The 17,099-nt window shown below is 37.4% G+C and overlaps 1 protein-coding gene across 1 annotated transcript in view; it reads right to left on the bottom strand.

Annotated features, from left to right (window-relative positions):
- SLC1A1 (solute carrier family 1 member 1) overlaps positions 1–17,099 on the bottom strand; it is a 44,088-nt gene that overhangs the window by 15,911 nt on the left and 11,078 nt on the right. The window contains exons 2-4 of the mRNA XM_015848922.2: positions 16,144–16,284; positions 3,332–3,424; positions 1,647–1,761 (exon numbers count right to left, since the gene is read on the bottom strand). Of these exons, the coding sequence (XP_015704408.1) occupies positions 1,647–1,761; positions 3,332–3,424; positions 16,144–16,284 (349 nt within the window). The remainder of the gene's footprint in view (positions 1–1,646; positions 1,762–3,331; positions 3,425–16,143; positions 16,285–17,099) is intronic.

Genomic DNA, 17,099 nt, shown 5'->3' with positions numbered 1-17,099 from the left:
TATAAAATGTATGTTGGAGAAAAAAAATATGGAAGCACCACATATTTGGTGTCCTACTGTAGTTTTGAAATTGTAAATTAATCTTGATGATGAAAGACTTCCATTTGTTATTCCAGCATCAATTTTTCATGCACTGAAAAATTAGGAAATTAAATCAGAAACAACGCAATCCCGTTGTATGCCTCCTTTCTAGTGCCCATTTTCACATTCAAACAATTGCAGAAAACAGCATTAATTAGGTGTTTATTGAATAACCAACCTCGTACAGAGAAAGTCAGTTTCTGTAACGCAAGATAAATGTTTTTGTCTCTTTAAGATCTTGTACACTTGTCTATTTTTCAAGTTTTTAAAGCAAAATTTATTTGAAAGCAAGAGTAGTTCGTACAAGCTTGAGATTTTCACCAGTCTTTACATGACAGTTTGGATTTGGATCTTAAACCTGATTAATATGTAGGAAAACAATTGTAATTTCCTTTAAGCATTATTTTAGATCTCAACTGTAACTCCTAGTTTACAATATCACATTTGTTTACTATAAAGTGTAGTAAAAACCCAAAGTAGTCTACATTACGGTTCACACTGCTTCTTGTTATAAACAGATGTTTTTATGCAATGATTTTCATCAACCCTTTCAGTGTGCTTGAACTTATTAATGTGGAAGGTACTGGTAACAGACTGCATTAAGTTTTCCTAAATAGCTGATCACACAGTAACCCAATTTATTCCTGCTGCAAATGACCACAAGGAATTAAGTGAACCTTCCAAGGAACTGCAGGATGGGACAGAAGCTGGGACAGATGTGGACCCTCACATGTGTGGCTACGGGGTTGAGACCCTTTCATGCCAAAGAGATACACCTTGATCTGTGCTGGGACAGAGATGCACCAGAGGGCCACAAACATTTGCTATTAAGTATGATTCTTTCAAGACATGGACATTCACACATATATATGGGTATATATGTCCATATAACAAATGTCAAAGAACTGTGAATCTGGAGTTGTTATCTACAAATGTCAGTAACATTTCATGAAATTAAGAATGCTAAGAAGGTCACTTTTAGACAGAATGCAGTTAATCTTAGATGATAGATTACATAAAAATTCAAAAGGGTAGGAATAGTGATATAGAATAAAGACCAGTGGCAGCTGGAAAAAAAAATAACCCTCAGAAACATTTGTGAGGAAACAGTGAGTACTCAGCCACTATTACTGTTTTTGTTGATTTTACCAAATTCATTAAACAACTGAGAATTTATTCAGTTCCAAACAATCCTGAAAATCTGTTCAAATCTTTTCTAATGGGGATGCTTTCTTCTAAACAATTTATATATCATTTTTTTTTCCCAGGACAGTACTGAGAGAACACTTATGATACGGTTCTGTTAGAAAATGTTGATGTGACATTTTTTAACAAACCACTTGAAAGTTGCTCTAAAATGTCAAACCTGCCAGCAAAGAAGTTATTATCTCCTTATTCATTGCAACACTATTGGAAAAGATGTTATTGTATTATGCATCATGACTTTTTATTTGCTGTTTAATTATTATTTATTATTTATATATTTTAAATTATTATTATAGTAAACAACTTTACATTATTTCATAACCCAAAATATGGGTACGGAAACAAAAAAATAATCTCACCTGATCAGATCCAGCATGGCATCAACAGTACTGACTTCTGGGGTGCTGCCCACTCTATCTATTTCATCTGCTGATTGCGGCACTCCAGGTTTGATGGTCACAACTAAGACAATCCCTGCAGAAGGAGAACCAGGGGAACAGCTCGCATTACAAGCAGAGGCACTGGTGCCCCTTGCTAAAGTAACAAATCCTGTATAGCAAATTCTTCATGAGCTAAATTCATCAAATTCTATTTGTTTCAGTAAAACTAGTCTATAACAACAATGTAACATAAGAGACTTACATTTCAGTTTGACACATAATGAAATTTCTGGTCAGGAAATACGAAGTCTCACCTTGTGACTATTGGAGACAAGAACTGATTTTTCATCGACATCAGTGGCTTCATTTTAGGCATTTTTAACATTACAAGAAATACTAGTCTTTTCCAGATATACACTTTTTTCTTTTTTCTTTCTTTCTTTTTTTTTTTTTTCTTTTTTTTTTTAACCAAACAAACCTAAAGTAAATCAAACTACTAACTCTCACTGCAGGAAGGACAAGGCATCTGGATGTCCTTCAGCAAGATATAAATAAAACCTTTTAATGATAGCTGTGAATAAAAGCAGAATTTCATTTGTGTTACTCTGTACAGTAAAACAAGTAATATACTATCATGCAATATCTTAAATTAGCCACTCAATTTAACCTCTGGAGGTTGTCTGGTTTAATCCCTCTTTCAGGGCAGGAACAATTTCAAACTTAGATCCATGTATAACATGTCAGACTTTATTGAGTCTTCCTCACTGTGTATTCACTTGAAATTCTCAGGCAGATACTATCCTACCCAGTGACATATATTCACTATAGTGTATTGTTATATTCTCTATAGTATACTATTATTCTCTATAATTATTCCTATATGTATACACTATACATTCCTATAGTGTATACATATAGGAATGATTCAAGTCTGATAAGTCTGTATGCGATCTGTTTTTCTATTGCTAAATATTGCTTTGCTTTACAAGCAGACAACATACAATGCACATACTGTCCTTCAAATAACTATACAACAGTTTATTTTCAGTGGGTGATCTGTGCACAGTATTCACTCAGGCTCAACAGGGCTCAAGCGTAAGCCACAAGGGACAAGGCAGCTGACAGCAGAGAGTTTAATTCTGTTTCCTATTTAAGAATACAGCCTGAAGGTGTCTGACCATGTAAATATATAAGATTTCAAGGCTTCTTGTAGGGAACGAACTTTTTGTGAGAGACATGGACTTCAGTGTTGTCAAAATGGAGCCTGGCATTGGCAGAGAAATTAAAGATAATACTTTCCTGCATCTGAGAATCTATCATACTGATACTGAGGAAATTTACTTCTTAGTAGATGAAGACCTTAAAAAAGGCAAGATGTTCACTCCTATTTCCACTGTTGGTGACTGTTAACTAACTAGACCACTTTTAATCTTGCCTGAAACTTAAAGGAAAACTGCCTGTGACTACCTGTTGGATATGAACACAGCTCCACCATGAATAGCAGGACTAATTTCTCCTTGCATCTGGCTACAAGCGTACAATAATGTCTGTATGATTCCTGTCTCTCCTCACCACGTTGTCTTGGCAAATTAGTATTGTCACAGTACTGTATACTTGTAACTAGGCAATGCTGAGGATTTTAACACATAAGCATCACAAATTACCTAGTATTACAGCAATGACTGTAGTGCAGAAGTAATATACAACCGCTCGCAAGCCAATCTTCCCAGAAACGCTGGAATCCAAAGCAGCAACTCCTGTAAAAAGAACCACAAGACAAAATGCTAAAAAATAGTTAAGAAGAAATTTAATACTTTTGTAGAGGCTTAATTCTATTCAGTAAAAACTTCCTCATGCTAAATATTCCTTATCAATTAATTGCTAGTTGCATTTCTGGAGAATCACTGTTGCAAACATTTGCTTCTGCTTCTTTGCAATGGTTTACTGGATTTTTCTAGGAAAGGTAATGAGTATTTTCTGATTCTGCAGGTGGGCAGTGCCCACTCCTCACTGCCGGAAACTGAGGGTAGCTTTTGTCAAAGGTGATGAGGAAGGTGCTGAGAAAGGTGTTGCTCTGATGCCAATTTCACTTCTGGCAAAAAATATTACGTAAGACCTTTTAATTATTTAGAAGCTTTACAGTAGTATCTGTAGGCATACAATTCAGTAACTAGAGCAAAATGAGCATTTTGACTGTAAAACCTGACTGTCTATAATCACATTGGTTAATAATTCACAACTATCTTTTTTATTACACATTTGTGATCCTTTTATATTTTTATGTTTATTGACTCAGATTATCAAAGACTGGCCAGATTCTCTCTCATAGGAAAACAAAAACACCATGAGGATATTTAATCTCAGAGATGCATGGCTGCATTAAGAATAAATACTCAGAAGCTATGGGGAAAAGCACACCAAAAATTTCCAATGATAATGTAACTTTCTGATCTTTGAGCTGAAAAGCAGCAAGCATACTTCAACTGTGTGTTAAAACCTGTTCCAAAAGATGTGCTACAGCAGTAACAACTTGTGCCTGGAGCATTCATATAATGCCTTACTTGCACTGTTAATTGTTACTGAAAATGCAAACAACCCTGGGAGGGGGGAATGAAGGTTATTTTATCATTCATCTGATAATATTGTAGTTTTCCACAGACACTATATATAGTTAGATTGAATGCAGAAAAAATTACTTAGACATGCAGAAATCATGAGGCTATCATACAGACTATCATACCTGTACAGCAAATAATAATGAAAAAAAATATGTTAATATTGCAATGGAGCACAGATTCAGTGCACAGAAAAAAAGCACTGCCACAGCTATTATAGGAGGCTGTTAGCACTAAGCTTGTTTGAACTGCAAACAACACAGTGGACATACAATCAGGGCCATCATTTTCATTTCTCATGTTGGCAATTAGGTAAAACCAAGTGGAAAGGACATTCACACTGTGGTGAGCTAAGCCATGACAACGATGGTAATAAGTCTTGAGATGAATAATAATAAATAATGGCTTTTTTGGACAATAGAACAGCTGATTTCAATGATTGTCAATGCTGAAACTTATTGCATCTTCTCTACTAACCTAGAAGATTTTACACTGTGTTTGTAAAGAAGAGCAAACTGTTACTGCCAAAGATCCATATTTCATAATAATTAATTGATTTCTAAACTAAAGCTTGCTGTCTAAACTGTCAATATTCATTGGGTAGCCAGCAGAGGTAGGGTAATACTCTTCTCATGGGCAGGATTTCTTCACAAAGCTTGCTTTACAATAGTGTCCCTGATAGTTGAGAAAGTCTACAGCCCAATAATCATGAAAAGTTATTTCCCTTCATTTATAAGGATTCTACAATTTGCAAGATACCATAGTCCTGTGACAGCAATTCTACTGGCTCCAAATTAAATCCCTTTGCAAACTATTATATTTGCTGGAGGTACAGAGCCATAATTAAGAGTAATCTTTGCCCCTGCATTTTTAAACTGGATAATGATTCTGTTAGTAAGCCCTGCTAGTATCTAGCTTGTGATTACACTGCCATGTTGGTGCTGTTTTCCTAGAAGCTATAAAAACACGCAAATAGTTCAGGCACACACAACTAAGTACAAGTATGTTCTCAGTATGACAGGTGTGGGATTTTTTAGGAAGACATCTGTACTCCACAACAAAACTGCATTCAGGATTATAATTGCATTTGGGAATGAAGTAGCATCTAAATTCTACAGACAAGTTTGCACGAGTTTATTTTGCTAATGTATAGGAGAGCATCATACATAAAAGTAGCTAATTTTCCTGACATATCTCACTGCCATGAGTGAGTAACTGACAGTATTTTATAAATAGTTACTGGGGCTTCTTCTCAAACTAATTTAGAATAGAAGATCCATTGGAAACATATAATGGCTTTGTAATTCTTTTGCAAATAACTGAACAATTTGATGAGAACAAACAGAATATACAACTGATTTAGCCCATATGAAAACCTCTTCCTCTAAGATGGTATATACCCTACTCAAAACAGAAAGCCTGAAGTGTTGTAAATAAAGACTACAAAATAACTATTGTTAACAACTTGTGTTTTTACTGTGGATTGACACTAAAAGTTTACATCTATTTTATTTGAACTTTCCCTCCCTTGACCTATCCCTGAGTTTTATATTGTTTACATAGGTTTGAGAAGACTACTGTAAATGCAGTTCATGGAATTTTATTAGGCATGATGGATTCTCCTTCATACTTTGGGCATTTCAAAACTGTTGTATTTCAAATTAGTTCCTTAAGTTTTCATTCAAGAGATATTCTAACTTAGCCACAGACACTGAAGTATGGAATGCAGTTTTGTGGAAACAAAACACGTCTTAAGAGAAAGGATCACAAAGGTACATTAACTGATGTTAAAATCTATTAATCTATCTAACTCTTATCTGTATGATTTCAGTAGAACAGAATAAAAGTTTGAATAACTGATGCCAAAGTTGGGAATCAATTGCCCAGTCTCCTGTGCCTCAGCTCCCACATTTTCTGTGTCACAGATTCCAGCTCAGAACTATCTGTATTGGTTTTATCTCTTTTTCTTCCCCCAGTGTTATCTACTTCACAAAAGTTAACGGTTGTAAAAAAAGTAAAAATTGGAAACAAAGAGTTAAATGAATTATCCCTTATCTTCTTCTTCCTCCAGAACCTCAAGATCCAACCAAAACCCAATGATGCACTGTTCATGAATCTTATTTAAGGATGGGAAAAATAACACAACTAATAATCATTTTGTTTGACAGGGTATTAGACAGCACCAAAACACAACAGGAATTAAGGGATGTCACAGGAACATCAACAGAACAAAAGAGGCATACACTTTGGGTATTATATGCAGATATTCTGTGCTTCTGTGAGATCTGGAAGTGAACAGGGTTGCATTAAGAACTAGGAACAATCCCAAGCCTATTCTGACTTCTCGTGCTTATAATCATACCAGATGCCTAAAGGATAGTACTTATATCTCAAAGAGTTTGACATACAATTATAGACTTGTCCTAACAGAATACAGGGGTTTATGCTTCCCTTCTTTTCCAATAACATAAGAAACTGCACATATAGTTCAGTGCTGTGATATTCTCTTTTCAACAGTAACAATCATGCCGTATCACTTTGCTTTTTTTTTTCTGCTCTGAAAATTCTGGTGTCATCTCCTGCAGTACTTCCTAGCTGTTTTCAAAGCCTCTAATAAGGCCAGAAGAAATCAACTGAAGATCAGCAGAAGCTGACAGAATCTGTTCCTTTCACTGTATCACTTTATCTCCACAACACATTAATCATTAAGTATAATTTGCAAAAGGCTGGGCTGCTTATCTCCTTTTGCCAACAGCACTACATTTTATTATCAAGATGTGAATTTTCCCTGTACAGAGATGAATACCACTTCTCCAGCTCGTAGCACTGTTGGCAGGCCCTTCTCTTTAAACGTTATTGAGTGCTGGAAGGAAAAGTCCAGCCAAAGGGCTTTCATAGAGTTTCCAGCCAATCATAGCTTCCTCCTTGAAACTTTTAATTTTTTCCTTTCTTTTGTAGCTAATGATATTTACATTGAGAAACAACTGAAATCTGGCAGACATCAGCTTGAGTACCACTATTGTAACAAAAATACAGAAACAAATGTTCCTAAGGAGTAGAATGCTATGACTTTTACACCTTCTCATCTATAACTCAGAAGATGATTAAAGAACAGAACGTAAAATTGTTGCCAATTAACTTAAGACTTATTACTTTAACTGAAGAATTTCAAATGCTATTAGATTCAATAAAGAATTCTAAACATTTCCCAAATTTCCACTTTTTAGTTATCTCCCTTCTCCTGGCCCCACCACTGTTTTTGGGTCCCTCAATACATGAAAGGCCCTGGAGCATGTCAAGAGAAAGGCAACAAAGCTGGTCTTATGAAGAAGGTCTGAGGAAAATGGGATTGTTTAATCTGAAGGAGGCTCAGGGGAGCCTTTATAGAACTCTACAACAGCCTGAAAGGAAGTTGTGAAGGAGGTGGGGGTCAGCCTCTTCTACCACAGAATTAGAGGGAAGGGCTTGGTGATTCTTTGATTCTATAATTTTCTCCCTTTCTTGAAAAATTCCTCTGCTCTATTACCCCACATGATTATGTCATCAATGTACTGCATGTGCTCAGGAGCTTCACCCTGCTCTGCTGCAGTCTGGATTAACCTAATGGAAATGGTTGGGCCATGTTTCTACCCATGGGGTAACAACAGTTCCAGGTGTACCAAATGTCCCTTCCAGTGGCAGCAAACCGTGGCCTGCAGTTTTGCTGCCAAAGGGATGGATAAGAATGCATTGGCAATGTCAGCTGTGGCATGTCACCTGGCTGCCTTTGACTCCAGTTCATATTGAAGTTCTAGCATGTTCAGCACAGCAGCACTTAACAGCAGTGTAATGTCATTCAGGCCGTAACAGTCTACTGTCAGCCTCCACTCTCCACTGGCTTTTCACACTGGTTATATGGAGCAAATCTTGCTGGTCACTCCTTGGCTCTCCTGCTGACAGATCAGCTTATGGATGGGAATCAGAGAGCCACAGTTAGTGCAATACTGCTGCCCATGCACTGTTGCAGTAGCAAGAGGCACATGCTGTTATTCTACTTGAAGCAACCTCACATTGTCCTCTGTAAAGGACAGGTAAGGAAGACACATGCCTAACATTCTCTGTCTCTAAAGCAGCTACTGCAAAAGTCCATCGATACCCACATGGGTCCTTTGAAATATCTTCTTGTAATACAGCCTATACGCATGGTGTCCCTGTGCCACACATAAAAAGATGCTTTTGCCAGACTTTTCCAGTAAGGCTCACTTTGGCCACCAGCCCAGTCCACTCTTGAGAATCCCCTCCAACAACACATCAAAAATGCAGTTAGCTTCTGTCCCTTTGTAACTTGATGGCATTAGGGTGCACTGTGCACCAGCATCTACCAGAGCCTCATACTTCTGTGGTTCTAGTTCTTGTGTGCCACACCACCGAATCCACACTCAAATATCTCTGGTACCTCTGGATACCTTTTTCAGCACTGATCCATTTAATTAGATCAGACATCATATTTTCTTTGAAAGGACATCTCTCCTTCCTGGCTGTCAGGATTCACATCCAGAAGATACAAGCCTGATCATCCCTTTTGCCAGTTGTTCTGTCACTGACCGGGTCCTTGGTGAAAGATCCCAGCTGGCAGGGTTCACTGCCCTCCAGACTCTCACTATTGGCTCCATTGTCTCAACACTGGAACAACCAGGTGATGAGACTTTCATTTGGATATTGGCTAAAATCTTGTTGCATGTCTTAAATCTCAGTCAGCATCATGGTTTTGTGGTTTTTCATTAGTATTCCACATCATAGCATCATGTAATACAGTGGGAGTTAGACAGTTACTGCTGCAGTTTCATGGATTGTCAGTATTTCCAGTCTCTTGGTCTCAGAAAAGAAGAACGAACTATAATTCCCAGAAGACTTCATTTTTCCATGTCTGCTTTCCATTCAGATGGAAAGATAAAATAGGAGTCATGAGACTTCTCTCTTTGTTCCCTGGCTTTCACCCACAGCATTAGAGTAAGGACTTCAGTTTTGGAAGCACTCTCTCTCTTTGGCATTTTATTAATCAGTTTCAAATTCAATCATATTGTATTATACTGTATTATTTCACATTCTGTTACTATATTTAGTAAATGATTTTTTGGCACACTGGCCAAATCTATGATCTTCGTTGCTACCACGTCTCACATTGGCCAATAACAGTCACAGGTTGAATTCCTTTTCCTTGTCACGCAGAAGGAATCTAGGCCCCTAGCCCTTTCCACCCATACCTCCCCTGACACCAGAAAGCCATCAGAGAAGTGAAAAGAAGGAGTTGCTGCTTGACAGAGATAAAGAGAACACTATTATACTAAAAATGGCAAAGGAATGTGAGATCATACAATATAGAAGGCATCAAGAGTAATAAACAAATGGGAAAACAAGTGTCTCCTATCTGCGCTGCAAATTTGGAGGTGGAGAGCAAAAAGGGACATCCTTACATGACTACGTCACTTTGTATCTACCTCCTGGAAATGAAGTGGGAAGGAGCAGAGCATTTTAGGAACTGTAGTTCTCCCTTAGCAGCTGTTCCACTTCCGTTATTTCACTGCAGAATGACACAATATGGAATACTTACAGAAAATCATGTCAGCTCCCCTCAATTACTAGAAAGCTGCAATGAGGTCTCCCTCTTTTGCAAATGGAACAACTCCAGCTTCCTCGACATTTCTTCATAAGAGAGGTGATCAAGACCTCTGATCATCCTTGTAGACCTCCTCTCACCCCAAACAGTTCTGCATCATTCTTGCTTGGGGTCCTCAGACATGGACACAGTACCACAGTTGGGTCTTTGTAAGGGCAGAGTAGACGGGGACAATCAAGTTCCTTGTGCTGCTGGCTGTTCCTTTTTTGATGCGGCCCAAGATTCTGCTGGCCTTCCACACACTGCTGGTTCCTTTCAAGTTTATGGTCCACCAGAACTCCCAAGTCCTTCTTTACAGAACTGCTCACAAAGAGTTCTCCTTCCAGCCTGCGTATACATCTGGAACTGTCTTGGCCCAAGGCATACGAGTTTTGGATGACTTGCTTTTGCAAGGCAGCATACCACTACCTTATCATGTCTTACATGAAGAATGTTCCACTCAGGTCTTCCAAAACAAAACAGGGTCAATTAGCATTCCTTTGTCTATTTTTCCTTGGTTCAGTACTTCACATAAAGACTATTTGAAGGAAAACCAAGTTCTGTAAATGTAATGTCTGTAAACTTCAGACAATAATAGCTATATTAGTAATGAACATAACAGCAGTGAATTAAGAGCCTATACGTAACTGAAGCCTTCCTTGACTCGTCTGCCATTTTCTCTTTTTCTCTGTCAGTTTCTGAGCCTTTTCTTTCCTTCTCTACCCTTTTAGTTGGAATGAACTTGTGGTACAAGTTTATTCTGACTTTAATTAATCTTCTGAAAGTTCACCTTCTCCACATTTACCTTGAACTGTAAGTTCACTAGTTAGTTTCTTAGGAATCACTGTTATTTCCTTCCAAGGACTGAACAACCAGTCTTTTTAGCTCTTTTTTACTTTGCTCTTTAAAATTATTTAGGAAATACAGAAGTACATGTTCTGCAGATGAGCAAGACAGTCAGGATCAAGCAAATAATTCAGTTTTCTAACCAGTCTATGTGCAGCTTTGGGATGTCTGCTTAAGGAAACGAGGCACAGGTAGACTTCATTTTCTAGTTTCCATTGATGATAAGGACACAGAAAGAAATGGAAGGACCGGGCCTATAAACACTTGGCTTCATAGAACATGCCACCACAAAAACTTCGAGTTCTTTGACAATGGAATGGCATACATGAAACAGGCTTGCAAGCACCATATGGGTTCCACTGCTTTCAAAGAAGGAAGAGTCCTTGGATAAAAGCTAGCAGAGCTCACTGGTAGGTTTTAAAATAGGTTTAAAGAAGGACAGAGGTACTTGTGAGCATGACCACAATACAGCATGAAACACCATTGCTAGGTTAGAGGATCAGAGGGTTGCAAGAGCTGGTGCTGTTCAGACTGCAGAAGGCTCATGGGAGACCTGATCTCAATACCTAATGAGGGTCTCTAACATACAAGGGGACAGACTCTTCAGTAGTGATAGACAGAACAAGAAGAAATAATAAAAAAAACAACAACACACACAAAAACAACAACAACAAAAAACCACAAAAAACAATAAAATTAGGGATTTAGATTGAACATAAGGAAAAAGGGAAAAACACAAATAAAACATGAGATGTATAGTTAATTCTCATTAGGAGGACAGTTTTCACCCAAATGCTGCCAATGAAAATCAGGTAATACAGAATTGATGGCAAACAGAAGACCCAGATTCTGTAGTATGCAATCTTTCAAATGAAATTTTTGGTGACCTACCATCTCTGTCTTCATGTTTGTTACCAGAAGTCTCCCATTTCTATTCTATCAATCCCTCTATAGTAGTTTTCCTGTCTGTTGAAATCTACTGGAAAGGAAAATCACTTGTTTGACAGCTTGTACCAATTACCCTTTTAATAAACTTGACAGAAACACAATCTCTTTTCTTAAGAGTGTTCATTATTCCACTGGTACTGTTGTATGAGTGTAATATAAGAATTTCTTAATAAATTAGCTGACGAAATCTTGCAAATCAGTGGCTGAGGAGGGGGAGGGGCAGTGAATGTGTGCAGGTAATGAACAAGCATCTATTAGTGCTATTTAAATGCCACAAACACATTCAGAAATAGAACTCTTTTATTTCCTACTTATGTGGTCTAATGAGACTACCACTGGATTAGCAAGCACCAGAACTGAAGAGCTGAAGACACTAACTCATTCCATATTCACACACAGTGAAGCCACTAGCAACTCCACAGTGACGAAGGCAATAGCTGCCACAAACTGAGAGTTGAGAGTCGGTGGTAACTGTGCTCCATGTGCCTTAAGTATATTTCATAGTTTTATCACTGTAACTGAAATCCTTAAATAACATAGAAGCTCAATTGTGCAAGGTCAATGATACTGATGGGAAAGGAGTAGATGATTGCTACAGGTGTAATCCAAAGGGGATTGTTCTTTAATAGTACACGTCTCTGCAATCCTCCCTGCTTCAATGACTGCACACGAACAGTGAGGACAGGACATCATGCATCTCCCACTTTAACTGAAAGTAAACTTCATTAATATAGTGTAACACCTTTCATCCTTTGTGAGTTATCTGCCTAAGCCCTGGTATCTATTTTATTAATATTCTTGTGGCTTTCAAAACATGGAAAGGTAAGAGAAGAGAACAGATATTTCAATAGGCAGTCTCTGAGTATATTAAGCTAGATCAGGGCTTCCCCAGTGGGTGGAAACTAGTCTGCTTGCTGGTAAGGCACAGGACGTGTTAATAATGCATCAATAGAAGAGCATCCATCAATAGCTGCACTGCTTGGAATAGTACAAATGGAAACTTCTGAGGTATGGTCATCCAGGAGGTATTATGATACCAAAAGAAAATCGCTTTCTTCCCCTTCTGTTCCCACACTCCTTCAAAGTATTTTAAATCTGTGACATTTTATACCCAATGGAGCAGGCAGGTCTACTTCTGAGAAAAGGTATAGCCTTAATCCACTATGCATTTTAACTGCAACTATTAAGGTAGAGGACCAAAAAAAAAAACCAAACAAACAAAAAAAAAAAAACCAAAAAAAAAAAACCCCCCAAAAAAAAACCGCAAAAGTTTTTAAAAAAAAAAAACAAAAAACCAAAGCAAAGAAAAAAAAATTGTCTAAACTTTTCTGATTTACAGATTTTTCTCACTGCATTCCAACTCTTTTATCTCCTATTGAGTACATTTTGTCTACCTTCACAAAGCTAAACTGCAATGTAACAAAACAAACTTGTAGCTTCCCAAAAGTAGATCCAGGGTGCAAAACAAGGTGAACAAAGGAAAGGAAAAAACGTGTTCAAGATAGTCTTCCATCAGCCATCAATCAACATTCTCTTCCCAGTAGTTAAGGAGTACAGACTAATTAGATTGAAGTCCCAAAACACACAGTAAACAAGCTGAAGATTTCCCCTTCTTTCCTTCTTCCTAAAGGGCACCTAAAAATAGGTACTTTCTAAACAATAATTCTTCTTTTAAAGGAGTAGTTCAAATAAGCTGATCTGGTTTGCTGGATATCATGCTCAGCACAGGCATAGTTCTGTATGTTATAGCAGCTGTCTTGAGTAACATGCTATGCTCTTCATTATTAATTTTGCCATGCTACTACAGAAGGAAATAGAAAATACAAACTGTTCCTTCACATGAATGGTGCATCACTGTGCTATCAGTGAGTTTGAAGGTTAGCAATCTAAAGGAGATTCAGTAAGACTATATATATACTTTGGATTGAATTATTAGTGTGGGCTAATGGATCAGAATGAATTAAACCTATACCTGGAATCCATTAAAATAACTAAGAGAAGTTAATTGGTTGGTTTCTAAGCCACGCTAACTTAAAAGAGCAACTCATTACTCAGAGTATCACATCCTCAAATAAAAGATCTATTAAGCTTTCTTTACAAATGTTTCCCAATAAACAAATGTTGTGATTCATTTGTCTGTATCCAGCACCAACATCTTCTCTAGCAAGTCCACAGCTAACAGATTGGCACCGATAAACACATTTTCAAAGTTCATTTTCGGCATGTAAGATAAAGATTGATTGTAGTTTCTCGCAGACTCTGAGGAGATTTTCTTCACAAGCTCAGGCCCTGGGGTTCCAATGAGTCTTATGCTAGTTTTTTATTAGGCTACAATTCAGCCTCCAAAACAAGTAAATACAAAAACTCTGAATATTTCAAACTGTACATGTAAAATAAATATCAGTTAATGCTTCCCTTCCTTTATACTCTGAGGAACAGAGTTAGCGAATGAAAATCACATCCTGTAAAGCTTTCTATTTAACCACAAGAGGGAGAATTTTGTCTACAGTTTGGAAAGAGTGTAACTGTGCTCTTGCTGTAACTGGGAGAAAAAAGTTCTCACTGACTTCTTAACACAGGAATTCCCCCAACAAGTTATTAATACTTAAAACTTCGCAGAAATTTCTGGAATATCAAGGAGCTATTTTCACAATAAATGCATTTGCTGTGCAGAATGAGTTACTATATCACTATATGCAAATGGATTGGTAGACAGTTCACTGTTTTAAAAGTATACGTATGGGGTGATGTTTTTCAGGATTGACACTGACAGACTGAGACATTCTAATTTTCAAGAAGAAAACTACAGATGGTACTCTCAGTAACTAGTCACCAAAATCCTATATTTTGACATAACTTACATTCACAAAATACATTCCTGCTTTTACAGGCATTGAAACTTTCTAGGTGCCTCTGGACCCAGCTACATAGTCTAGCTAGAAATATGCACCAAATGGTCAGCTGCAATTGTGTCTGTGTGCACACTTTTAGCCTGCTGCAATGACATAACTTGGCAACCTTTAACCTACTCTCCTGGTAAGCTAACTTTCATCCCCTTAGCTTACGAACAACAAATGCGTGCACAGAAGACTCAGTAACTGTTAAAAACTAGTTACTTGCTAATTTTATACTGCAGTAGCTTCATTATGTTTTGGGGCTCTAAATAGCTGTCACTAGACACACGAACATGTACACAGGTCTGACAGCTGTGATCATCATATATGCACCCAAGAGAGTTCGAAAACATACACTCTCCTGCCTGCATAATGTGCTGGTCCTGAAGAGATGGGGACCTCTGGTCCCACCAAGGGCAGCCAGCATGCAGGGTGAGGTGCTGTGCTTGTATGTTCAGTGTTTAGTCAATAACAACGAGGTTACTTTTGATGAAAATACTTTGTCTTATTCACTGGAAAGTTCACCATCAAATGCAAATTGTGCTGTTAACACTAACAATAAGGTGCCTGCCTTGTTTACAGATGTAGATGAAGACACATCCTGGCTCTTCCTTTAGTTTTTCATTCCACTAGTTCTCTTATCCTATACAGTATTTTTTGAAAATGTGCATCTTGCTTTGGCAGTAAAATTCAGTTCTTGGAGAGACAAAAGACAACAGGGTAACAACAAACACATCCTGAGTCACTGCAGTAAGCTAGAAGAAAATAGTCACCTTTGCTCCCTCAGAAAAGGTTTGAAGAATACAGATAAGCTTGTTTGATTTTCTTTACCTTTTTGTCTGAAAGTTTATTTGACATACAGTTCTGTCTCCTGATTTTCAGTTTGCTCCTTCAGATCTTTCCAAATAGTTCCTAATGGATGAGTTGTTAGCAAATTTTATGACAAGAACTCACCTGCTACTTCCAGTAGAGGGAATTTCTGTTCTCTTTCTATAAACTCACATCCTTTTTTTTTTTTTTTTTTTTGGGGGGGGGGGGGGGGGGGAAGGAAGGGTGGTGAGGGGGAAGTGGTGAATTTAATGGACATAGGGGTTCAGTAAATGTCAGATCTCATGCAAGGTACTCTATAGGAGTTTGCAGAGACTGGGAAAAGTTAGGTGAGAAATCTACTCTTTCTCTGACCACAAGGTACGAGATCACATCTCCTAAATGAAACGGTGACATGAGACAGCTTATAATAGTTAATCCTGTACCTGACAATATGCAGTTGCAGCTTTGAACTTACAATCTGCAACCATTTAGCCCACTCCTGAAAACAGGAAGAACTGATAAACATGGAAGTTATTACCTTAGTTTCTGTTAACTTATCCTTCCAAATTCATTTTCATTATTAACAGAGAAGTCTAATCTAAATGTATACATAGTTTTCATTATCATTCATTGTTTCATCACGTTGTTTTTAAAGATTATTTCATTGAGAAAGAAAAACTAAACCACAGTGATAATCCCATATACCAAGAGCCCATTTCCAATCATACCTGTGATCATACTTGATATGATTAATGGCAGAATGACGAGTTTGAGCATTCTCATCAGCACCTCCCCAGGAAAGGAAAAGTAGAATTTATCCAGGTTAGACAGCTTGCCATATTCTCGTACCAGCACGCCAACTCCAATACCTAAAATACACATAAAACACGACAAAATTTAGCATTAATTATAATAGACATGGGGAAAAGGGAAAAAAGGTAAACAAACAAACAAACAAAAAAAGGTAGGAATAGACATATTTTTATAGCTGTGGTGAAACTTCTAAAGCAAACTACAGAAATTTCTTTTGGTCATCCCTTTTCGATACTATATATTGATTACAGCAAAGGTAATAAACACACAATTGTGAAGTTGGATGACTTTTTAGATGTGTCTTTGGAAAAACCTTGATTGTACTTCTAATTATCAGTTCAGTCCAGCACTGACACTGTACCTTCACTCTCTAGCTCTCAAAAATCCATAATTAGCATCAATAAAAAGTATAATATATAAACCTTATTGCACGCTTAAGAAACAAAGTGATAAAACATACTGGATAATCTATGCTGGTGAAAACAAACCTACTCAGCTGCAATATTTTCAGTGATTTACCCTCTACATAATCAGAAAAGAGTGCGACTACAAGCACTAGGTTGATTTAATCATGTCCAGAAAAATAATCAATGAAAACACCATTAAGCATATTTCACACTCATTCATCTGCATGAACAATCTACAAAATAACAAACTATCAGTATAATCAGTAGAATTACAGAATCACTAAATACTCTGAGCTGGAAGGAACCTTTAAAAGTCATCTAGTCCAACTCCCCTGCAGTGAACACAGACATCTACAGATAGATCAGGTTGCTCAGAGCCCTGTTCAGTATGACTATGAATGTCTTCAAGGATGAAGCATCCACCACACCTCTGAGCAACCTGTTCAAGTGTCTCATCACCCTTA

The sequence above is a fragment of the Coturnix japonica genome, chromosome Z (genome assembly GCF_001577835.2).
Source record: "Coturnix japonica isolate 7356 chromosome Z, Coturnix japonica 2.1, whole genome shotgun sequence".
Lineage (NCBI taxonomy): Eukaryota > Metazoa > Chordata > Aves > Galliformes > Phasianidae > Coturnix > Coturnix japonica.
The sequence above is the reverse complement of the archived record's forward strand: the minus strand, read 5'-3'. Positions and strand labels throughout refer to the sequence as shown.